This window comes from Heliangelus exortis, chromosome 2 (genome assembly GCF_036169615.1).
Source record: "Heliangelus exortis chromosome 2, bHelExo1.hap1, whole genome shotgun sequence".
Classification (NCBI taxonomy): Eukaryota; Metazoa; Chordata; class Aves; order Apodiformes; family Trochilidae; genus Heliangelus; species Heliangelus exortis.
In genome coordinates, this window is record NC_092423.1 from 33,067,519 (window position 1) to 33,092,053 (window position 24,535).

The 24,535-nt window shown below is 36.1% G+C and overlaps 2 protein-coding genes across 9 annotated transcripts in view; both read left to right on the top strand.

Annotated features, from left to right (window-relative positions):
• Nucleotides 1-6,419, top strand: part of SLC4A7 (solute carrier family 4 member 7) — a 94,091-nt gene extending 87,672 nt beyond the window's left edge. For 4 of the 8 annotated variants that reach the window (XM_071735467.1, XM_071735469.1, XM_071735461.1 and 1 more), the window contains 2 exons: nucleotides 571-678; nucleotides 2,790-6,419. In XM_071735467.1, the coding sequence (XP_071591568.1) occupies nucleotides 571-678; nucleotides 2,790-2,871 (190 nt within the window). In that variant the 3' untranslated portion in view covers nucleotides 2,872-6,419. The remainder of the gene's footprint in view (nucleotides 1-570; nucleotides 679-2,789) is intronic. The other 4 variants (XM_071735464.1, XM_071735465.1, XM_071735463.1 and 1 more) reach the window with 1 other exon arrangement.
• A 6,956-nt stretch (nucleotides 6,420-13,375) lies between these two features.
• NEK10 (NIMA related kinase 10) overlaps nucleotides 13,376-24,535 on the top strand; it is a 77,827-nt gene continuing 66,667 nt past the window's right edge. Inside the window, 10 exon segments of the mRNA XM_071735470.1 lie at nucleotides 13,376-13,563; nucleotides 13,888-13,948; nucleotides 14,751-14,902; nucleotides 15,432-15,530; nucleotides 18,118-18,202; nucleotides 18,975-19,016; nucleotides 20,663-20,741; nucleotides 21,070-21,137; nucleotides 22,162-22,241; nucleotides 23,917-24,003. Of these exon segments, the coding sequence (XP_071591571.1) occupies nucleotides 13,490-13,563; nucleotides 13,888-13,948; nucleotides 14,751-14,902; nucleotides 15,432-15,530; nucleotides 18,118-18,202; nucleotides 18,975-19,016; nucleotides 20,663-20,741; nucleotides 21,070-21,137; nucleotides 22,162-22,241; nucleotides 23,917-24,003 (827 nt within the window). The 5' untranslated portion in view covers nucleotides 13,376-13,489.

Genomic DNA, 24,535 nt, shown 5'->3' on the forward strand with positions numbered 1-24,535 from the left:
GAGGGGAAAGAGGTAAATAGGTTTTCAAAGCTTACTGACTGGGAGAGTCAAGTTACCTTTTTGCAGAACTTAGGGAATGGTGGCAAAAAAGCCTTGAAAAATGTCTAGTAAAGCTCTACAGGAAAAAAATAACCTGAGATCTGTCTAGCTATTGGGACTTACAGATTCTTTTAATAGTTCTAAATCTCAACTGAGCTACCAGTTGCAAAATTTTATTAACATCTGCTCTATTGAAGTTGATCTTTTTCTAGAAACAACTTAAAATAGTTCTGATTTTTCGTTACTTTGAGCATGCAAAATAAAAATTTCAGTTAATTTAGAGATGAGAGACTTCTCAAATATTCTCAGTGTCTTAGTAGTATCTATGTGAAAAACTGTTTTAAGATGCTAAGGCAGTGCTGCTGAGTTAAATCTTCAGTTTCTTGTTGAAATGCATTGTAAGACATGAACTCCACTTGTGGCTGTGTAAATATTGAAAGAAGGCACAACTGATATAAAAGATGAGTGACAATAAGTGTACTGCTCCTGCAAGGTATGGAATACTAACCAGAAAGTATGTTTGTTCTTTAGTGTTGATCCCTCAGTTGTAAACATATCAGACGAAATGGCCAAAACTGCACAGTGGAAGGCTCTTGCCATGAGTACTGAGAATGCCAAAGTAACCAGAGCTAACCTGAGGTAGCTATAATTACTCATGCTAACTATGATCTTGTGTTTAACAGCTAATAAATGCATTTCTTGAAATCTGTCTCATAAAATGAATGCATGTGTTCTGTAAATCTGCGTTGACTTTTTTACTTTCAAAGAACTTGAATTTGAACTTTCATTTTTCCTCTTTACTCTGAAGTTAATTTCTGTGAGGAATTTAAATTATTTTCTTAAATGTATTATTGCAATTTTAAACTTACTCTTTATTTGCTTAATACAATTATGCTACTGTGATGGCTTAGGGTTTCTAAAAGCATTGCTAGAATGTGTATGAACATGGGATTTTTTTGATCTGGAACACTACAAATGTCAGTGGGAATAAAAGGTAAGCCCAGCATTTCTATTTATGCTGCCCTAGGGTCTGCCTGCTGGTTTTTTTTTGGCTGGTTGGTTTGTTTTTTCCCATCTCACTTTTTTCAATCTATTAAAAAAAATAAACCTGCCTCTAATAGTATCTTCAATGGAAATGAACCGTACTTGAATGAAGCACTGGACAGATTAGGAGTCTTCAGTACTCTGAACATTTCCTGTAAGCTGAGATGCATCTTCTGTGAGGCCCAGGAACCCCTTTTTCAGTGGGCTCCCCATCAAACTAAAAAGTCTGTGTGCACTGAATCATTCTGCCATTTTACCAGTTTCTTCCCTGTTTGACTGAGTCTATAAAGGGAAGCAAAGCCAATCCTGAATATTCATATGGAATATCCCCAACTTCCCGAATTCTCATGTTTCGTGTAAAATGACATCTTGGTGGAAGACTTGGTGATGAGGGAGCATTGATACAGAATCATCCAAGCTATCAAGTACTGTTTAGCTTGCATCATGGAAACATCAGTGTCTGGTCACTTAGTCCTTGCATACAACCTTTTACTTGGCATGTCCATTGTTCCAAATTAGGCATGAAAATACACTTTGTTTTGCCCTGACAATAGGTCAACCAAAAAGGGTGAATAACGAGCCAAGGAGAGGCCTTGGGGGCATCATAATGGAAAAGCTGAAGAGACTTATTAGAGCAGGCACCAAATGTTTAAATAGGTGTTTTAAATAAACATTTTAGAAACATTTTTTAAAGCTTGAGCAGGCAAGACTGACAGGAAGATAGAAAACAGAGGCATTAGACAGATAACAGAATATGTGTGTCAGTATATCTTCTTTCAACTGCTGTATTTTCATTCATGCTAGGTTCTCAGAAACCTGAATTTTTGAATGCTTAATTTATCTTTTCAGAATAATTACAATTTCTAGATTTTCAGACAATTAGAAGTTAGTACTACTCCATCTTGTGCCTTCCTGTTTCCTGAGTAAGTTAAGGTAGAACACAATTTCTATTCGGCCCTAGCAAATTAGGCTTCTGAAGAGTTTGCTTTTTTATCTACTTAGATCATATTCAATATTCCATCTATTGTAAATATTTTATTAACAGACATTTTCCTTTCATTCCATAACCTTTCATTCCAGTTTCTCTTACACTGTTCTGTAACTACCTCAAGGCATTTTGTTCTGTCCTTGGATAAACCACTGTTCAGTAGCTGTGTCCTTAGGAGCATCAATTGTTCAGGTGTCAGCCCAGCCAGTTGTCTTTAGGGTCTTCGACTTGAATGGACATGTAGGCAGATTTTTGACTGTCCTCTGCTGTTCTTACAAATCTGGCTCCCCATTTTGAAAAGACTGAAATGTTTTACCAGTCCTTTATTTCAAACAAAATTTTTTCCCTTCCCAGTAATTAAGCAGTATTAGTAATATTGCTTGGTATGTTATTTTTGGTATTTTTAGCTAGGCAGTTTTGATAGGTTTTTTTTTTTTCCAAAGGTGCTTTGCAAAACTGTTTCAAATGAATAGAGTCAATAGCAACAGTGAGACTGAAAATGGTGTTTATAGATGAGATCATGATGATTTCTTTCTTGAAGATTGTACTGCTCCTGTGAATAATATTTAGCACTTGTTAGGATGTCATAGAAATGCATAATTTTAAAAGTTTTCTTGCATAAATATTTTCTGTGTTCCTTGTTAAATTTAAAATGTTTATAACTTAACCTTTACTGAAGTGAATCAAACTTTACATTTTCCTCTTTGGTTTCAAACAGCCCTGAAAAACCAGAAAGTGTGAAAATAAATGTGCAAGATACACCTGTTGTGAAATACGTGGATGCTGAAACATCTTTATAGAACTGAAGCAATGGGAATTGTGTGTATTTGTGTGTGTATATACATCACTGTAGGATATTATACCATTGAAGTGTGATTTCCAGTTTAAGGAGCAACATGTATTTAATTCTGCCATGGTTTAGGGCACTGTAGATATGCTTGCATAATGAGAAGATTTTCCTACAAATAAGATGAGTGGTAATCACACTTCAGCTATTTATTTTATTGGAAATTTTATTTTCATTTTAAAATAGGAAGATTGTAATCAATGCATATTACTTTCAATAATCAGTATGTGCATAAAAGTTAAATCAGCTTTTGCTGATGATTACTGGTCCACATTGCTTAAAATTTTGCCATACCTCTGTTTATAATGTGTGTGCTACAGAAGTTTGTTTTCCATGCAGGCAATTACTGCTTGTTTTTGCAGGGTATATACTTTTTTTGTGATTTCATAGAACAAATATTACCATGTTGTTGACAAGAACTACTGTTTTATGTCTCTACTACATGCTAGTGTTTTCTGGATTGTCTGTCCTATTTTACAGAAGTGGCCTAGAACCCTAAGTCAGGTGGTTAGTTTATCCCTAAAAATACATATAAATGCCCTGTTCTGCTATTTCTTATTCTTTTTCATTTTCTTTTTCAATTCACCTTGATTCTTCATAATTGTCCAGTAGCAGTATGAGTGCAGAAATTGTTGTTACAGTCCCAAGTCAGTATTTGCCATTCTGGACATTCCATGTTTACACAATAGAAATTGGATTTACAGTTTTTGCAATTTGGTTATAGGAAATTAGACATGTTACCAAACTACTACTTTTGAATTCTTTCGTTCCTGCTTTTCCTTATATTCTTCCATTGACTATCAGAGTCTGATTTACTCAGCTCTAAGACTGAAACCTTAGACTATTTCTTGTCCCTATCCAGTATCTTTCTTACTTAATTAATTTTTAAATGTACTGTGTATTTGATTAAATTAGCTGTAGCTTATTTCTGTAATAGATTTATGATCAGTATTATTTTATGGATTGCAAATTACTTGTGGTATTTGTATGTACAGTTCTGATCCTCTCCATTGTAAAGGGCATATATGATAGCACACCAACATATTTTTAAACATTTTATTTATTTTAATTAGTAAAAATTTTTATCATGTAAGATGAATAAAAAAGTAAATATTCATTTATTAAAGTAAATGGGATTTTTTGAGGTTCACTGATAAAGATGCAGTCAGTGCATTTATTGTACTTATATTTTCAAGTTCTAGTGTTTAGCATAATATTTGAAATAATGAGAATTTTATGTATAAATGAAAATTTTGATCAATTACCTGTGTAGTTTCTATTATTATTTTTTTTCCCTTATGCCTTAGTTTTTTGGCTTTCTGAAATGATCTCTTTATATTCGGAATTGCTACCAGTCCTTTCTGGATATAATGCAATGGCTGTAATTAGAATCTGTGCTCGTTTAAAATTAGAAGGTGCCATTTGCTCAGTACTGCTTTTGACAAAGTTGGGAGTTTTCCCATGGACCACATGGTAAAATTCTCAACAACTGCAAAAGGAGACAATTCTGGAGAGTTTGTCTGAGAAACATTCAGGGGAAATTTTGGTGCTCTTCAGCCAAGTGCCACTTGGAGAGAAGATAATTTCATATTACAAAAATAAAGCAATCATTGGGAATAAAGAGAAACATTTAAAAATAGCATTTCAGTTACATGGGCAGTTACCATTCCCTTTAAATGTCATGTAATTCAATAATGGGCTTGGGTTTTATTGGTTTTTTCCCCTTTTTCATTTGGCTGATTTCCTAGATGACAATTTTTAAAAAGTAAATTACAGTGTACAGCAATACAAATAATGCCATTCAAACTCCCATTAAAAAGGCTCAGGTCAGTGGCAAAGCAAGTGACCAGTTTGACTGATGCTGTGCTAATGGCCTGAATAGATACTCTTTTTTTTTTTTTTTTTTTTCAGATAATAGTGTTGCTTGTGCCTTAGCTTGGGTATATGCTGTTTCAGAAAATAGTTCAGAAAACCTGTGTTTTCCCACCAAACTGAGTTACAGTGAAACTAAAGCAAATGGTTTCCCAAAACTTTCTGCATCATTAAAAAAACCAAACCAACCAACCAACCAAACAAAAAAAAAACACCAACAAAAAACAAACCACAGAAACCCTCAAAACACATCTGCAGATTAGTTATTAAATAGTGGTTCTGTTAAGAGGGAAGACATGGGCAGTTTATGTAGCATTGTCCACACTACTTCTGTACTAGTCCTCTCAGCAGTATTTTTCACTTCATGTTCACAATCCTGCAACAATCTCCAAAGATCAAAAAAATTACTGTAAGCTTCTTAGATTTTTAAGTTTTTAATGCCTGGAAGTCAGACTTTCCTGGTGCTGCACACCTCGTATCTGGCTTTTTCTTCAGAAGGGTTAAGTTTTAGTCAATATTATAGGAACTGACTAATTTTTGAAGTCAAGTTGAAAGGAAACAACACCAAAGCCCCACAAGTTTAATCACAGTTTTTATTCAATTCCAATTGTGTAGATATTTTAACCAGTGTCAGAAATACCATAACTTGCAGAACAGTTCTCAGTGCCCTTTAGTTCCGGTGTTCTTGGTCAGTACCGTGTTATGCTTGTACTTTTTTCCCATATATACAGAAAATGTGGTATTAAGTGCAGAAGGCCCTATTGATAATCTATGGTCAAGTGATTCACTGCTCCTTTTGCATCTTCTTTAGTTAAAATCACACATAGGATTAAAGTAAAATGGCTAAGGCTGTAGTTTACTCTATGTAAATATATGTTTTGCCTTAATGGATGCAAAAGAGCAGTGGTAATTGCTGTCACTGGTACCTTTCACAGGGGTTAAGCCCTGTAAAAACTATGCCAATGTATTTCCATTCCAACAGTTAGAGGAAAATCAACATCCCTGCCCTTCTTTTAAATGCTTTTGTTTCCTGGAATGGATCTTAGTTCTACTGTGTATCTGGCTGCAGAGCCACCTCAGGAAGTCCCTCAAGTCCCTCTATTTTTATTTTTTTTTTCCCTCTTTAATTTCCCTTCTTTTCTAATTTATTTATAAATATGGATGTTTACATAAAGTGTAGGTCTTACTTTCGACCACTCCATTTAAATTATCATTTAAAATATTTCACTTAAAATGCAGCCTTGTTGTAAATTATGTTCTGCAAAAACTTGTTTGTAGTATTTTCCTATATACTTCCTATATATTTTCCAATGACACACTTTACATTCTGTTTACATACGCCCAAACTAATTATACTTTCTCCCTAGATTAATTTTCAGCCATTACATAAGATCACCCACTGAAAATGTTCTAAAGTGCCATATTTGTCATGATAAAGCCCATTAGGGTATAATTTGGTACCCTAGTGGGGGCTTTCCAACCTCATCTTGGCCGTTTTTTCTGCATTTAATGAAAGTTCTCCCATAACCTGACCATTTGCTTCACCTCCATCTCTGTCTTTACATGGAAGATCCCTACTTGGTGCCCTTGGCAAAGGCAGATTTGTCACTGGGCTGCAGGATGTCTCTATAACAAAATCGGTGTCATGTTGCAGAGCCTGCACCAATTTAAAGGGTTTTCATGTACATACGTTCCGTAAATTGTAAGAGAAATGGTTCATGATTTTTCAGTTCACAAATGGTAGATGAGCACTCAATTATTTTCGTTTTCTTTTTGCTTTGTATGATTAGTAATGTTTTAATTACTCATCTAGGTCAAATTATCAAGTGCAGTACAAATGTGGGAAAGGCTTTGTTTATACCAACAGTAATTTATTTTATGGCAAATTTTAAGACCAGATCCACACAGCTTTGAGTCAGTGTGAAAGTAGTGAAACAAATAAAGCAAATTGCTTAGTAATGTTAAGCCAGTTTTAATTTGTAACATTTTTAGTGAAAACTTAGATGACTTCGTAGTTGGCATTGAATTTAAGACACTGTCACTTGGAATTTAGAACATGTTGACATTTATTTGGGGTCTTGAATAAGTTTGAAAATCAGTACTTTTCTAAATGGTTTTAGTGGCAAGATGCATAATAATTGATAATATTTTTCTTTCTGTTGTAGCTGATAAGTCCTGTGCAAAGGTGTCTTCCAGGGTTCAGCATCTGCAGCTGAACTACCATTTTGGTTTTAATACTGCTTATTTGACATGTTGATTACATACTGTATGGTTTGAATTTTTTACGACTGCTTTTTCTAATTACAGTTTCTCTACTTTATAACAAAATCCCAAACAAATTTCATTTCATTATTCCAGACATTAGAGGATCCAGTTTATTCAGTCCATACAGGAAACACAACTTTCAGACTCGTCTGTTAATGGGGAATGATCAAGCCTTCATTGTTTTAATTTTACTGATAGAATAAAACTTATCTTTTGTAATGTTTCGGAAAGTTGGTAAAAGCAATAAAAAAAAAAAGAAAAAATAAAAAAAAAGCCAAAAAACCCACCACCTTTGAACTAGATTAAGGCTCTTTCTGGTTTTATGATCCTAAACGCGTCTCCCGTGCCTATGGCGACAGCCACCGGCGTCGGCCGTCGCTAAGGTTACCGGTCACCTCCCAGCCTGACGGCTGTTGATAGGCCGGCCGGGTCGAAGAAGATGGGACTCGATTGGCTTGAGGGGGATGGGGGTGGGCAAGGTTTGGGTCGGGTGTGGGGATCCATCCCGGGCTGCGGGGCGCAGGCAGCGGCGGTCGCCGTTCAGCGGTAACGCGGGGTGAGTGGGAGGGGGCGGGGCGCGAGCCAACCCCAACGGAAACCGCTCCCTCAGGGGGGCCGGGAGTGAGGAGGAGGAGGGGGAGGAGGAGGAAAATGAGGGGGAAGGGGGGAGGGAGGGAGCCCCATCAGCCTCCGCTGTTGGGTTCGGTGAGCCCGGTGTTAGCCCGCTCTCTGCTAAGGGGCTTCGCTGCCCTCTTTCTTCCACGCTACCAGCCCCCCACCTCTCTTTCTCCCCCTCCCTCCCCCCCCGTGGCAGGTGGTCCCGCTGCGCAGCCCGCGGGGAAGGTGAGGGAAAGGGGGAAGAGCGAAGGGTGGCGTGGGGAGGGAGGGAGGGAGGAAGGAGGCACCAAAATGAGGTTTCTGTGTCTTCCCAGCTTGTCACGGTTTGGTCAGGGGTTTTCCGGGTGATCACAGACTCCAGTCGTGGTATGATTAAGTTGTGGAAAGGTAAAGATTTCAAGCTCTAGGTTAAAAGAAAAAAAAAAAAAAAAAAGATAATGGTGGCATCTGGGAATGTATGTAAAAATGCGACTTGGTGTAAAACACAAAAATCAAGAGCTGACACGTCTGCTTAGGCATGAATAAGATGTGAAAACTCTGGGGAACCGGCTTCTAAATGAATCCCAAGAGTGCTGCCTGCCAACCCAGGAGTGCATCTCAGTCCGAAATCTCACCTAAAGAACCAGGAGTAATGCCTCTACAAGAAGGGTTATTCTGCCCTCATCCCTCCCCCACTCCTCCTGGAGATGCCTTCTCCAGCCCTGCACCTTTACCAGCTCCCAGCCTTCAGAAGACTTCAAACGATCTTATGGTTCCCAGAGGCTCTGGGCTGTAGCAGGACAGTTCCCTAAAAATGCTTGCGTGCTAGAGGGTGAATTCCATAGAGTTACCTGTTACCCTTGTGTTGATACAAAGCTGCTTGCTAGACCTCAAAAATCCTCATTTCCTGCACCTGTAAACTGCAGATTAACAGGAAAAATTTAGGCAGAATCTAGACATTAAAGTTATGATCTAGAAAATAGCCCCGGGACTGGCATTGCATGGGTCCAGGAAGCTGAGAATAGGCTTGGCCATTTATGGTTCCACTGGAACTGGGATGGTGCAGAGGGAATACAAAAAACCAAAAAAAAAAAAAAAAACCCAAGCCACCAGTGAATTGGATATTTCAATTTGTTGGAAAAATAGTAACCTCATGTTGGATCCTGGTTAATCTTCATGACATCTTCAAAGAAGTCACTAAGCCAAATAAAATTTGAGGTAAATATATGCGTTGGAAGATTTAATGGATAGCAAACATGCAGATTTCCACATCAATTCAACCAATAAAATAATGTAAGACATACACTGCAACCATTGTCTTTATGGGTTACTCAGCGTAGATTTTCCTAGACTCAGGCTGTCAGCAGGGGTGACCCATCCTTCTGACTGCTGTGCTCTCTGAGAAGATAGGAAATGGTCTTTATTTTCCTTTGGTTTCATCAGACTAGAGAAGAAGTACCTTTTGAGACTTCTCATCACCTTTTATGCTTCCTTTGCCATTTCAGCTTTGACAATAATAATCAATTTGACAAAACTGATAATTGCTCTTATACAGAATTTTCGTCTCACATCACACCCAGCTTATGGTGTTCCTACCTGGCAACATCATCAAAAGACCTACTAAAGCCAAGATATATCTCCTGCTTTTTAATCCAGCTTAAACCAGGTAACCTCTTGCATATAATTACATAGTGGAACCCAGCCACTGCACTGGTTAAGAAAGGAGTTCAAGGGTAAATCAAACATCTTGTTGGCTTACAGGCTGCACAAATCCAGTAGGTATTGCAAATGAAGATGATTAAAAATGTAATGCACCTTTTTGTTTAAAGGGATTTTCTAACTACTTGTGGTAGTAGATTAACCTTCCAACATGTCTTTGTGTTTTTGTTTATCTGGGGGTTTCTTTTCACCTTCTGAAGCTTATGTGCTCACGTCATCAGAGACAGAATCTAGACTGGGCCACAGATCAAGTCTGGGGTTGTAATTCCTTTTTCTCCCAATTCTCATCATGTGAATTCTTTCATTTCTGACACACCAAGGATTCTTGGTGTATTTTGTTTCCTGTCCTGCATGCCAGCACTACCAGAATGCATCTCTCTTCCTAAGTAATTGAATTAACATAACTGATGAAATGTAATTATCCCCAATTAATTTTAATTAGTTAATATTGCTTTCATTTCATTGTTTTAAATGGGATAAAATAAGACTGCTGTGAAGACATTTTCCTTTTTGTATGTTTAAAATTTGCCTGATCTTAATCTTTTTCTGGCATAACCTAAGTGAAATGTGAGTGTTGTTTGGTTTGTTTTTTATGCATTACTCATGGGGCTGGCATAATAGCTGGGGGATACTTATGAGGATAGTTAACAGCCTGGCTCTGTGGAAATTTCTGCTGGCATAAATAAAGAAGAAACACAGGGGTGAGAAATTACTCAGTGATTTCAAGAAAGTGAGGAAACTGTAACAATAGGTAAGGAAATATTTCATGTCTGCTTTCTCTCAGGTTTATCCCTGATAAAAGGAAAGCAGGGAATTGTTTCCCTTTGTCAGCCTCTCACTTGTGGTGTGGTGCTAATACACCTACCTGATTTAATGGCTGGCAACTGATGGAAGGGATTTGCACTCTTCCCCCTCCATTTACAGCTGTGCATTCCTGCCTCCTTGTCAGGAGGGTTACTCATCAGACCTCTGTAACAGTGAGATAAATTGGTACAAAACTATAAATAGGGAGGCATATTGCTCTCTGTCTGTTTAAGCTCTCTAAACTGGATCAGTTTGGGGTCAGATCAGCTGAAGAAGTGGAGGGTTGTGGTTGAGGCTCGAAAGGAGAAAGGAAGGAAAGGATCTGACTTTTTCACCAGTAGTTAGTTAATTGGTTTATCTCTGTAGTAAAGCTGAAGGGCACAACACTTTAAGCTGCATGGATAAATACTCCCTTCTGCATGTTGTACCTGTCCTTGTACAGCAGAAATACTTGTGGACAAGCTAGAAGATAATCAGGGTTAAAGTAATTTGTAACCTGAACCAGGTTTCCCAATCCATTGAGCTGTGTGTGCACTTATGGTGGTGCTGTGCCAGCAGACCGAAGAGGTTGTGCAGGGTCAGTTTGTGGCCAGGACTGGCCTCTTACTGCTGAAGTGCTCTCTGACACTCATGCTGGCTTAGCTGCCTCTAGGAAATGGACAGGTAACCTTAGGATGAGTCCTGGGATCTGGGTGAGGGGCTGTGTCCTTGGGTGAGCTGCATCTTTTCATTGTCATGCAGCAGTGAAGGGAATTTGACTTGGATTTTTTACAGGGACATTTGGGTCTGTAGTGGTAAAGTTAAAAATATTAGTCAGCTGCTAGTCTGCTTCACCATTACTGGGGTATTGCAAATAGCAAGAACATTGGACTGGCAGCCCAAAAGCAAGGCTGGTCCACAGCGATCAGATTTTGTGAATGATCACAAAGACCTAAAAATTTTAGGTGAAATCCTAGCACTGGGTATCCTGCTGTTCATGGTTTTGAGGTTCACCCAGAGGACAACTTTTTGAAATGGAATGCTGAAAATGTTAAGATTTAACTGTATTTGGTCATGGACAAGCTGTGTGTGTAGTTTTGCTTGGTGATACTTTAATTGGTTGAAATCTGTTCTTTGCACACACGTGCTCGTAAGAAAGTTGATAATTTGTGAATTTCACAAAAGTGTGAGGTGAGGACTGCATCCTATCATGCCTCTATAGTATGCCAAGTGGACTGGAATATTGGGGAGAGGATATATAACACAAATATCACTAAAACAATACATGGAATTTCTTACTCATAAGGATACTTAAACATACTTAGGAGTGTATTTGTCTTCTCTTACACTGCTTTTAAAGCACTGTTGAGTGGACATGTGGAGGATAAAGAAGGAATTTCTTGTGGATCTAGATGAGTCACTGTGAGGCAGCTGGTGGGAGAACAAAGCTTTGTTTTAAAGAACAGAAATTGATGAGCTGGGTTTACAGGCCACTTATACTAGGGTGAGTTACTACAAAGCAGGAGTTCATGCTGTCAGCAGCTATATTTTAGGTAATTCTGTGTCTGATGCGAGAATACATAATTGAGAAAATAACACCAATTTTCAGTTTGGAAGCAGCAGCTTCTGGTAGTTTACAATGCTTTTATTTCCTACCAGGTATTCTTTTTCTTTGCCTTTAGAGAAGGAGAAGTAAAAAATCAATAGCAGGGGTATTCTATACTGCACAAAGAGAAAAGGAGGCTATAGTATTTATAGAATCATAGAATTGGCTGGGTTGGAAGGGACCTCAGAGATCACCAAGTCCAACCCTTGATCCACTACCGCTGCAGTTACCAGACCATGGCACTGAGTGCCACATCCAGTCTCTTTTTAAATATCTCCAGGGATGGAGAATCCACCACTTCCCGGGGCAGCCCATTCCAATGCTTGATCACCCTCTCAGTAAAGAAATTCTTTCTAATGTCCAACCTAAACCTCCCCCTGCACAACTTGAGACCGTGCCCTCTTGTCTTGCTGAGAGTTGCCTGGGAAAAGAGACCAACCCCCACCTGGCTACACCCTCCTTTCAGGGAGTTGTAGAGAGTGATGAGGTCTCCCCTGAGCCTCCTCTTCTCCAGGCTGAACAGCCCCAGCTCCCTCAGCCTCTCCTCATAGGATCTGTGCTTGAGTCCTTTCACCAGCCTGGTTGCCCTCCTTTGGACCCACTCCAGGACCTCAATATCCTTCCTAAACTGAGGGGCCCATAGGAAATTTTCATATGGAAACTCCTATTAAAGGGACACCAAAGGAAGTTTCCAAATGGTCCACATCTAATGATTAGTCAAATGAGTAGAAAGGATCAGCCAGTGATATTGTATCCTCATTTTTTTTTAATTGAAGGTGCAAAATGCTGCAGCTGTCTGTAGCTCACTGGGGTAGTTCTTCAGCCCCAGCCTGTTCCCAACCGTCTTTTTTTTTCACTCAGAGCAGGATCTGCATGGCAGCAACAGATTCCTCTTGCCTATCTTCTTTCTATGTCTTTTTGTTTCTTATTAGGGCTTTATAAATTTTTCAGTGAACAGATGTTGTGTACTGGGCAAGGAACAAGCTGTGGGACTTTGTGGTAAGTCAGACCTACAGACTGAATATTTGCCTGCAGTGCTTTTAATACCTGGTAATGGCCCTGAGGAGGCCAGACCACACAGCTCTGCTCATTTATGGGAGTCAGCTGTGTGTCCCACTACAAGAAAAAAGCTGTTTGCTATTGGTATCAAGCATTAGCCTGAAATGCAGAAGCCTCAGATTCCAAACTACTGGAAACTTCTGTGGTTCCTTGGTAGACTGCTTGTTGCATGCTTCTTATTTGTTTGTTAGATACCTCCTTTTTCTACCCTTCGTCTGTCTTTTTTTAAAATTTAGATTATAAAATTATTATATTCTCTGCTGTCTGGACTACAGCCTGTACAATCTTGAAATCAGCCTGTAATCACTGCTGTAACATAAATAGATAATCCATGATGAGAAGTAATGGTAATAATATGCAAGGAGAGGAAAAATCTCAAAAAAAAAAAATTAATTGTAATAGCAAGGCAGACAATATTATCTCAATATTTCCACATGCTGGGAAAATAAGGTCTATGTATGTTAAGTTAATTATTTTCTTGTGAATATCTGGAATTCTAAAGGATGTTATCATATGATGCCTAAGAGTTCATGTTGACAAAACAGAGCTGTTTTTATCCGTTGGTTCTGTAAGTAAATATTTGTTGCTTCTGCTGCAATGATATAATTCTATCTTTCTACTTTATTTTTAAGGAAATGAGTTTTTAGCTATCTGATGATAGTTTTACAAAATGCCTGATCAGGACAAAAAGTTGAACAGCACAGAAAAAGCAGCAGACAAAAAACCTCATGGGAGCTCTATGAGGTATAGTATCTGACATCTTGCTTTGAACTTCAGCAGGACCCATGTGGAATTTGCACTAGGTGCCAAAACAGAGTGCTTTAATCTGAAATGCACTATAAACATGACAACTGTTACTCTGGTCACAAAGTTTATTTACACCTTTGTTGATTTAAGGCATTCTGGAAAAGCTGTAAAGTCTTCGCTATGCAAAATGTGGATACCAGGCAACATTAGAAATCTTCATTTTCTGTCAGTAACATTGTTGCTTGTTGACATCTCTGCTCTTATGAAAGTTCTTTTATGTAACAGTTAATGCATATATTTATGTTATTGTGTTTATCCTAGGGATTATTCTGGTCTTAAAAGACTTCAGTGTCTCTTAAATGTTAAGTCAAGCAACCAACAGGTATTTCCAGTAACTATTATTTTCCAATAACTATTATTTTCCAATAACTATTAAATATGCTGTACATTTGTGTATTTGTAAGTTATGGTGATTATGAATCGTGGCAGATACTTAAGATATAGTGTTCTATTATGATTTAACATGTTAGCAAAATCTTGTTTAGTGGATGTGGCTTTTTTTTTTTTAATTGTTGCATGTATAGTCAAGGAACCTTACTGTTTTTTTCCCATGACATTCCACAATGGGCTTAGAGGTGTATTACTTACAACATGCTAAAGAATGGAAAAAAACAGAAAATTAAAAAAAAATTGGCATTTTAGCCATATGCAATTTGTCTTTGGAGGAAAACGCTTCAGATAAAAATCTTCAGGGTATAAATATCAATGCATGAAACTTACAGGACACAGTAAAATTTCCTTCATTTCAAGTTACTTAGTGAAGCTTATGCTTCCCATTCAAAGCAAAAAAAAAAAACCAACACATGATGATGGGTGTGAATCCTTGGAATGCCAGAACAATTTTTCCTTTATATTCTGTAACAAGATAAATAAATAAATAAATAAATACTTGCTCTTATAAATTTTAAAAGACACTGTTCTTCAGGTTTTATATAGTCCTATGTATTTGTTTTCCAGCCTTGCTTTACATCAGTTTTGCTTTGTGTGGGTTATATTTTATAATAGCAGATTATAGATCTGAAGTTTAGTTCAGAACTTGAGAAAAGATACTTTTGCTAAATAACCTTTTTATAAAACTTCAAATGCAGTGTTTGACTCCTGAGTACTATCCCTTTACTCCTTAGCTTTCTGCTATACATTTTGAAAGTGGTCAAGCCAGTGTGACAAGAGTTTGGCAAAACATCAAAAGCAATGAATACAAAAGCAATGAACATGGACCAAAAGCCCATGGTCTCTGGCACAAATCAACAGAAGCTGTTGAGCTTGAAAACTTCAGGTAAAAAGAAAAAGTAATGTGTTGTATCTCTCAACTTCTTTACCTATCTTGATCTTCTTTACCTATCTAAAACCTTTACCTATCTAATATTCTTGAAATGTGGAAGGCCACACAAAATTAATTTGTATTTTTGTCTCTTACTTGTACTTTCATGTTAACCCACTGTCTCAGATATGAATTACCTATTTTTGACTTTCTAAACCCAACTGAATGTTCTTGTCTCTGTAAGTTTCAGACCCATGCTCCTGCTCAGCAGAGTGTACTGGTGAGAGTTAATGTAGTCAATTTAAATAAATTAATGGTTTATTTATTTGAAAAACTTATGTTATACCATTATAATGGTCCCAAGTTATGCACAAGTCAGACTGATCTTCCATACTGTTAATGTCTGGAAATCTGAAGTTGTATTATTCTGCTGTAACTGATATTTCTTAATTTTTCTTAATAGTTTTGAGGTCTGGCAATCTAAAATTATGTTGTAGAATGATAATCAGCAATTCAATGCTTTTCTTTTTTTGCTCTGTATTAGTGTGACCTACAGGAATGAGAGAAATTTTAGCAAACATCCCAAACATAAGCTGTTTCAGGAGATTTTTACAGCCTTAGTAAAGAAGCGACTTAGCTGCAGGTCAGTATATGGAACACATTGATATCCAAGGGGGTCACTTTTTCTTACCTTCAATGAAGAACCAAGATTCATGGGTAATGTTTCATACTGTTTCAACAACATACACAGCAGATGTGTTAACAGTAGACTTCTGTGTGGAAACTGACAGCTTCTTACATCTGCATAATACCAGTTTTAAACAGTCACTTCATACTGGCTTTGAAGACCAAACACTAGCATTGGTTGGAAGGAAAAAGGAAGGCTTGGGTGTCTGTCAAAATTTGGATGACCAAATTTCTAACATCTTCTCTGTTTCCATGATCATTTGCCCTTACCTGGGATATGGTTTGTTTTTCTGATTTCATTTTTATTTTATTGATTTTTTTACTTAATTTTTTAATCTATCTATATCCACAATAACAGTCAGTGGCTTTCATAAAATTCAGATGAATTTATGCCACTCTTCATATTTACTTGTATTGGTGTGTAAAACAGGATTAGAAAGGGAATAATCTTTTTTATGCTGCTCTCATTTGAACAAGGAAGAAGTAAGAGACCTTCAAAAAAATCAGGAGGATAGATAAAGATATTTCCTGCAAAATAATGTGGTTTTGAGAATTTCTATTATTGTGCACCTCTGCAGTATGTTCTGGTTTTCCTTTTTTAAAGCCCAGGTACATTTTCTGAGGAATCTAAAGTGAGGCAGCAGCTTAAAGGAGGAATCCTAGAGCATTTAGAAATATTAATATGCAACTGCTAGAACTTACAGAAGTACCTAAAAAACAGCAAAAAAAACTGCAGTTTGCTGAAACCCTTTTTCAGAACTAACAAGGGCCCTAGGGACCTCATCTCAGATTATCTAAATACCAGTGAGTTTAAGACAGATCATTTAAGTGATTTATAAATCTGGTACCTCTATTTTTGCAAGTACTTCATCATCCCAGTACTCACCAGTGAGATGTCAGTGCCTCAGCTTCATTTGCCAAAAATCTAAGAATAATTCGTGTTGTGCTTTCCCAGGTTCTATTTATACAGTGTGTCATACCTAGCTCCTATATTTTCCTTGGTGCTTTCTTTGGTACTTGTTATTGATGATGTTATAGCAAAACAAGCCTCAAAATAAAACCACCTGGGTGTAAGGTTAACGAAACAAACATTTATTAATAAGTATGTAAATCCTGTAAGGAAGTGCAGTTACAGAAGTTCTGGTTGGAGGTAGTTCTGTTGACAAGGCAGCTGTGATCAGCTTAGTTAAAGTAGTTTGAATAAGGAGTGTAACTAAGCAGGCAGAAAAAATCCTGCTAGTGTAGGCTGGATATACAGTAGGCTATCTAGTAATATATATTATAAATGTAACTAAAGTAGAAAAGGCTCTTAAACATTAAACAGGCTTAGAGAGTTACTGTGTCTGCTTAGGCAGATGTGACAGATGTGTTGGTCCATTAAAAAACCTAAATTCTGTCAGGAGTCAAGCTTTTTGAGGGAATAATTTTGTAGAACCACCACAGTAACAGTCTTCAGGATGCTTTAAAATCTGACCTACAAATTTTACCTATGTGTATGGTCATTGTTTTCTCTCCGTGAAAGTTTCATGCTCTTCTCAAGTGGCCAATTATGGAAGCATAATGAAAATTAGTATTAATTTGGGCAGAATATTGGCAGAGAAGTGCTGAGATTTTGTTAGTATCTATTTGTAAAACATTTATTTTTAGCAAAATATTTTTGGCCACTGTCTTTAGCCAATTGACGTTGTTCCCAACTGTGAATGATAAAAAGGGAAGAGATGCTATGTCCCATAGACTTCTTCCATTCCCTGGAAAATTGCCCAGGTACTACACATTCTGTCCTCTCAGTTAAAACAGTAAGAACAAAAAAACCCAACCCAACATTGCAAAGATGTCTAATTTTAGTTTTATTTTAAATCAGAAAGTGGGGATGTATGTGTTGAACCGACGATGGAAATGGTGATTCCATTTCTGGTATTTTATGTGTGATTATTGCCCCTGGATGCTTTGTGCAAATCTGAGTTGTGTTTTCTGCCAGGTGCTGGGGAATTTTATGGAGAAATAGGGGAAGCTCTATTTGGAAGTATCATACTAGATCAAGAACATTTAAGCTAAATAACAAATTATTCCAAGGGCTAATAGTATTTGAGTTTTTAAAACCCAGGATGGAAAATTATAGCTCAAAAAAATATTTCAAATCTAGCTATTTTTACTTCTGTAGAACCCATATTTTTACAGAAATCTACTTTGTGCACTGAAATTTGCTCTGTGTTTTTTCAGTGATTTTGCCATTTTTGGGCCTTGATTCAAGCACTTGAAGTAGGTTTATATCAAAGCATGTGCTTAGACACAAGCTTATACCTTCCTTTATCAGTTCAGTGGTAATAAGTGATAGCTGTCAGTGTTCATATAATGAAATAAATATACTTAAAGCTGTTGCTACATTTGCATATAAATGAAAATAGTGTGGTATAGTAGGTTATACAGCTGTTGTAGGTCACTAATCTTCCATTCGATTGATTCTGAGTCAAAGTGCTTTATTTAAGTGTTTTAACACTTTTAAAAATTGTATTTGGTTTACATGTTGAATATTTATTTTACAGGGAGTGGGTTAATCAAGCTCCATCCATCCATTTTCTTAGAGTGTTAATCTGCCTGAGGCTATTAATAAGGGATTCATACTATCAGGTCAGAATGTCACAAGATTGTTTCTTGCTTGCATAAGAAAATGCATAAAAGCATCATGCATGTGAGTTGTGATGGTGCATGTGTATAAAGATGTGCATTCTTATGGATGCTTGCTTATTATATGTAGATACCTATGTTTCTAATTGTGAAAATGTGATTTGCAAACAGATTCCAAGAATGAATTTGCAACTGTGAGTAGCTTACTCCATTTCTGATATTTCTTATGTAGCACCTGCTGTTGCTAAACCTAAGGAAAGGCAAATCTCTGTAACACATTCCTGGATAATTGCTCTGACCTCTAGACTCCATCCTTAAGTTTCTCTTACAGAAAAGTAAAATCCCCATAATGCAGCAAGAGAAGAAAAATGAAAGCTGCCTATTCCTCCCAGCAGCCCAGTGCTCTGAACTACAAACAAGTAGCTTCTAATTTCATTCTGGCTATTATAGTTGTTATTCATAGGACTAAGCCTCAGATTTAAAGTAATTTAAGATATTTGTTTTCATGTATTTCTCTTCTAGTGTTCAAAAGCTTATACTGTTTACAGCTCTAAAGCCTTTAAAATTTTGCTTCTGTGTTTTTATTTATCCCCTTGTTGTAAGTAATTCTGAAGTCTCAGGGTGTTAAGCATCTCCAGAATGCACTGACTTTGACCACTGGAGTTAAGGTTCCTTATTATTCATAACAGAGAATTAATATTCTAGTGTTCTCTCATTCTAATGCTTTCTGTATTTTGACTCATTTTTTTAAATTTATTTTTTTGTTTTCTTTTAGGAAATGTTTCACAGCCTAGGTGGGACTGAAAATCTAGCTCAGGTAGAATTTCCTCATGGTACATTTGCCCATTGTGTTGCATTTCAGTTTATTATGATTAGAATGAAATACACTGTAAAAAGTAGTGTATTTGGTGTATGGAAAAAACAAAGTCTTCCTCTGTTTGCACATAAGCAAACACTTGTATGGGGTTTTTGACTATTGCACAAAGCATCTCTCTTATCTAGCACCATTTAATCCAGGATTTTTAGTTAGGAGGCTTTGTTAAGCCTGTAGTGGGAGATGGATTAGAAAAGTCAACACAATTGGTTCAGTCAAAATAAACTATAGAGTTTTGGAAGAAGATGAGTAAAGTCACCTTGTACAGTAGCAAATAACTTTTCAAAGGTAAAAGCACATTTACAGAATGTTGAACAGATTTTAAATTTGGGGACTACACAAATTTTGCATTATAAAACATTGTTGATAACTGAATGCTGTACTGCTATTGCTGTTTTTAATACTGCTTTCCTCCTGAGTTTTTAGTACTTACAAATCTGTGACATTTTAGCAGGGAGATGTGACACATCTTCAATATTTTTGAAATTTTTAGGAATTCTCTTTCTAGAAAAAAATATTATAACAAATGTATCTTTCTAGAATACAGTACTCATTCATTAATATTTTTGGAACCACCTGCATTTCAAAGAACCAATAGTGTGCTATGAGCCCTTTGCAGGTGTAAAAGATTATTTGTTTCTAATAAATATGGCTCCCACAGGAACAGCTTGGTGTTTTCCAATATGACATCACATGTTTTGGGGTGTTTTAGTAGAAAACACTAATAAAATTATTATTACTAATTTTACTTTGTTTAGTAGTGTCCCCCTTGTGAGATTTCTTTCTAGATGATGTACTCCTACTATAGTTCTAGTCTCTCTGTACCATCTGCTTGAAACTGGTGTAGTTTCCCTGTACAAAGTTCTGGAAATTTCAAAATGTCATCACATGTAAGACCAATGATATGAGTGATGCCACAAAAAAGATAATGATTTTGGTTGCCAGAAACATTAGACCTTTGTGGTTATTTGGTAATTCTTATTTCCTGGAAAAAAATATTTGACAAGGTAGCTAAAAACAACAAAACAAACGTAGCAAACAAAAACTCAACATAATTCCCTCCTGCAGCCCTGTGGGTTTTGTAGAGTCTGAACCTATCAGTTTATCAGCTTTGTGGACAGAAAGTCCATCTGGCCATCCCAAACTCTGGCCAATAATAGATACTGTGGGAAAATTCTGAGAGCAGAAACATGAGAGTTTTCCCCAGAAAACTCTTATGGACCTCTAGAACTTCCAAAGAAGGGAAGTTGGGTTGTTCTATTTGATAATCTTCAGTGTATTTTGCTCTTGTGAAATTTTACAGTTGCTTTTTGAATTCTTATACTTGCAAGATCTCTTCTGTTCCCTGACAGGTTTACAGCAATATTATACAAAGTATTCAGGATGCTGATCTACTTTCTGGGGTTGGAAATCAACGATTTTAAGGGGCCTTCCAACCAAAACCATTCTATAATAATAGTGCAGCCTCACCGTTTTTGTGAAACAGATGCACCATCTACAGGCTGTTTCTGTACATAGCACTATAGGTTTATGAGTTCTCAAAACTTCATTTTTAATGGTGTCCTTTATTTTTCCCACCCTACTTGTAGTACATGGAAACAGTAGCAAATGACTATCTCAGTTATGGAGAAGAACAGCATAATGTAGACAAGTTGGTCAACATGACATGTAAGTGTTATAGCTGATAACAAATAATAAGGCCACTTAGAACTTTTTGTGTGAGGCTTAAAATGCTTGAGATGGTCATTAAGCAAGATAGAAATAGATAAATTGTAGCCATCATCACGAGTGAAAAAGCACTTCAGGTATTTGTACATAATGAATATTTCTTGGAAAATTTAGTATCTCTTTATACACTGAAATAACACAGTAAAAGAGCTAGCTATGGATTAATGACCTTATCCACTGTATTTATATTTGTTCTATCACATGATTATTAAAATGAAAAACATTAGGTGGTAAAACTTTGATTCATGTGACTTCCTTTGCTCCACAGACATTTTCCAAAAGCTTGCTGCTGTTAAAGATCAAAGAGAGTGGGTTATATCAAGTGGAGCATATAAAGTAAGTGTTTTATAAAATTTCTAACTATAATTAATTAACTACTTAACTGAATGATTTGTTCTTTTCAGATTTTATCGTGGTGGGAGTACACTTCTTACTTTGTTAAGCATGTAAAATAAGATAATCTTGGTTCTGTGTTTTACAGATGTATTAGCAGTTTGTAAAAATTATTTTTTGTATGCATGGTGATTGCCCTGATGCATGTTTGAGATAAATAAGTCTTAAATATTTGGACACTAATTTTGCATAAAATCAGTACTCACATTTACACTGTCCTGAGCTACGTGTTAATATGATATAGTTTTATATGTTTTAATATAGAATATTTTTATGTGCTTAATATAAATTTATTTTTTAGTTATATTCTGGGTCTAAACGGAACATCATCAACCTAGACATCCCTTGCTACATTATTGTCAATGTAAGGGTTTCTAATTAACTATTGCTAATTTGTGGCCAAACTGAGAAACAGTAGAATTCAAGATCAGTCTAACTGATGCTTTGTGTTTTATTATGCTGCAGTAAAACACTGGAAATTGTGATCAGATAGTATTGGACAACATATTTTTAGAGAATCGATATAAATACGAAGTTTACTTTGATATAAAATACTAAAATAAAATATGCAGGGCTGTAAATTACATTCTACATTGTTTAAATAGTAGCTGAAAATTAAGTTTTTGCTTCTGGAGGCTTTGATTGAGAATTCTGAAGTGTTTTACACAGGAACAGATTTTTGCAATGGTGTATTAAGTTGGATGGATGCATTAACAGTTGAGACATCCTAATTGCAGTTTGAGAAGAAAAGTCTGTGCTTGTCCTAAGGCTGGGTGTATTCTAAATGTACATACTTGAAGTGTACATTTAAGTGTACTTAGTGTACCTAAGGCTTTTAGTGTATTTTGTAAGGCTTTGGTTTCTTAACTTTAATTTTTTTCAATAAATAGCTCTGTAGGTGTTTGAGTCTTAAAAGAAAAGAAGGAATTTTTTACTTTTTTATCATCTTCCATATTTCATTTTTCAGACCTTGGTAAACTTGTTATCTGCCAGAGACAGCAATGTGCTTTTGGGTGCCCTCCTTGCCCTGACTAGCCTAGCAGAAAGGTAAATTGAAAATACTGTGTTTTCATTCACAATAAGTATTTTAATGTTATCTCTTGACACAGTACTGAAACTGCTCTTTATGAGGAAGAGTTCTTTTTTCAAAATGTTTTGTGGAGGTGTTACAATCTGAGCTATTATTTTATATTTTGATTGTAAGGAAAAATCAGCCACTACTCATAGACGTCACACGAATTTACAAAAATAACAGGCTTTGTGATTTAAGTAAATTACAAGGATTTATTTCAGGGAAAGGAGACAATAGCACCACCTTTAAAAGAAAAAACAAATTTACAAAAGGAAAGGTTTTGCATAAATTAGTCACTCTGGGGAGAGAGTTATTGGAATCCTTCAGTCCTTGTTACCTTGCTAAATTTATTATCTTTGTCTTGGCAGCATACCAGGAGACCTTCTGATTAGGATTCTTGTATTTAGGCACCTGCCAGGCATGATACAAAACAGAAGCTATTTAAATTTGGGGTACAAATCTGTTAATTGAGAATATGTTTGATATAATTTTACAATAATATAAAAAATACTGATTCGAGGGACATATTTCTTATTTTCAAAGTGTTTACATCAGGAGGTCTATGAAGTGTGCTTAATTTTATACTGAAGCAGTAGAAACTATGCAGAAACTTTGGTCCTTGCAGGAGACTCCTTGCTCATGTGGAGAACTTCACAAGACTGGAGTCATAGAACTTCTCTTTGGTTTTCAGTTCCTCAATTCCAATGCAGGATTCTGGAATTCTGACTGTAAAAATCTTTTGTGCTAAGCTTAACAGAACTATGCTTCAAAATAACCAGGAAAAATATTGTTCAGTATGTAGTAAATAATTAATGAATGCACACAGATCCATTTGTATGTGTCCTCTCTTTGCTACTGACTGTTTTAAAAGAACATAAGCTTTTTTTTTTTCCTAGTATGGACTGAAGAAAAGGAAAAGGAAAATATCTATATCTTTCATCCTTAATAGCTCTATAGAACAAAATCTGCTGCTTCTACATTGTTGTTGTGCTGACTTCTGGACTTGTATAATAATTTTTATCTTTTAAATGAAAAATTAAAAGAGAAATTAAAAAACTGAAGAGATTAGATACAGTTGGTTGGTATCAGTAAAAAATCTATTAACTAAGGTTCTCTGATTTTTCTCTTTTGCCAAACTGCTTTCATTCTACATCTGTTTAATTTCTTAAAATATCAGTATTAATTGAAATGATCTTGTATCCACATTTTCAAATTTCATTGAACTTTTTAAAAATGTGTTTCATTTGAACTGGTCAAGAAAGTGTTTGGGGTACCAATATTAATGGAAATTGTATTTGTTTCTAAAAATGTACCTAATTTGCTTTATTTTTAATTTGAAATGACTGAAGTATATCTGTGGTTTTTGTGTGTATTCACATTTACTTTTTTTTTTTTTTTTGTACTGGGAAAATAGGAAATTGTTGCAATGTCAGTCTTGACCCAGCATATTTTTGTGTCTTTAAATGTTTGTGTGCTTAATATGATACTATTACTTAATATCTAATTAAGATATCATTGCTTAATATCTATCTTAAAGCTATATTTGAAAAAAATATAATTTGTCAAACGTATAAGGAGGGATGCTGAAGAGCAATGTGTTTTTTAATATAATTTCAATTGATATAAATGCTAGGAATAATCAATTTGTAGTCCAGAATGTAGGGAGAAGATAAGTGAGCTCAGCATTGTTGAGAACTTGCTGGTGATATTACATGAATACGATTTGCTCTCTAAAAGGTGAGACTTTGCTTGTAGAAAATTGTGTTAACATATATTTTGACTTTTTCATTTAGGGATGTGTCTATTTAGAGGAATCAGATAATGTACCACTTTAACATGCTTAACATACCAAGGGACAAGTTCAGACACTTATTTTCAGTCAGCTATTGATACAGCAATTTTTTTCTAATAGTTTTGTTACAGTCTCTCTCCTCTCCCTCTCCACTGATACGCAGTGCAAATAAATTGCTGTTACAATAAAGTGAAAGCAGTCACTTTTCTTGCTGCATCTCCTCTTTGCTCCTGGCAGACCTGAGTGGGCAGATGGAAAGCATCACATTCCACTCTGACAATTCCTGAGATACCCAATATGAACTAGTAAAAAATTGCAAGACATAGAGCTGCTGCAGTTTATCCCAGAGGCTGGGTCAGACCTCCCCGTCCCTTCAATCAGAATATCATAAATATTCTTTCAGGTCTTTAATGTCCTTTCAACTCTGTTAAACCTGTTAGCTGAGCATTGTATATCTGCATTTCAGTAAGGAACCAA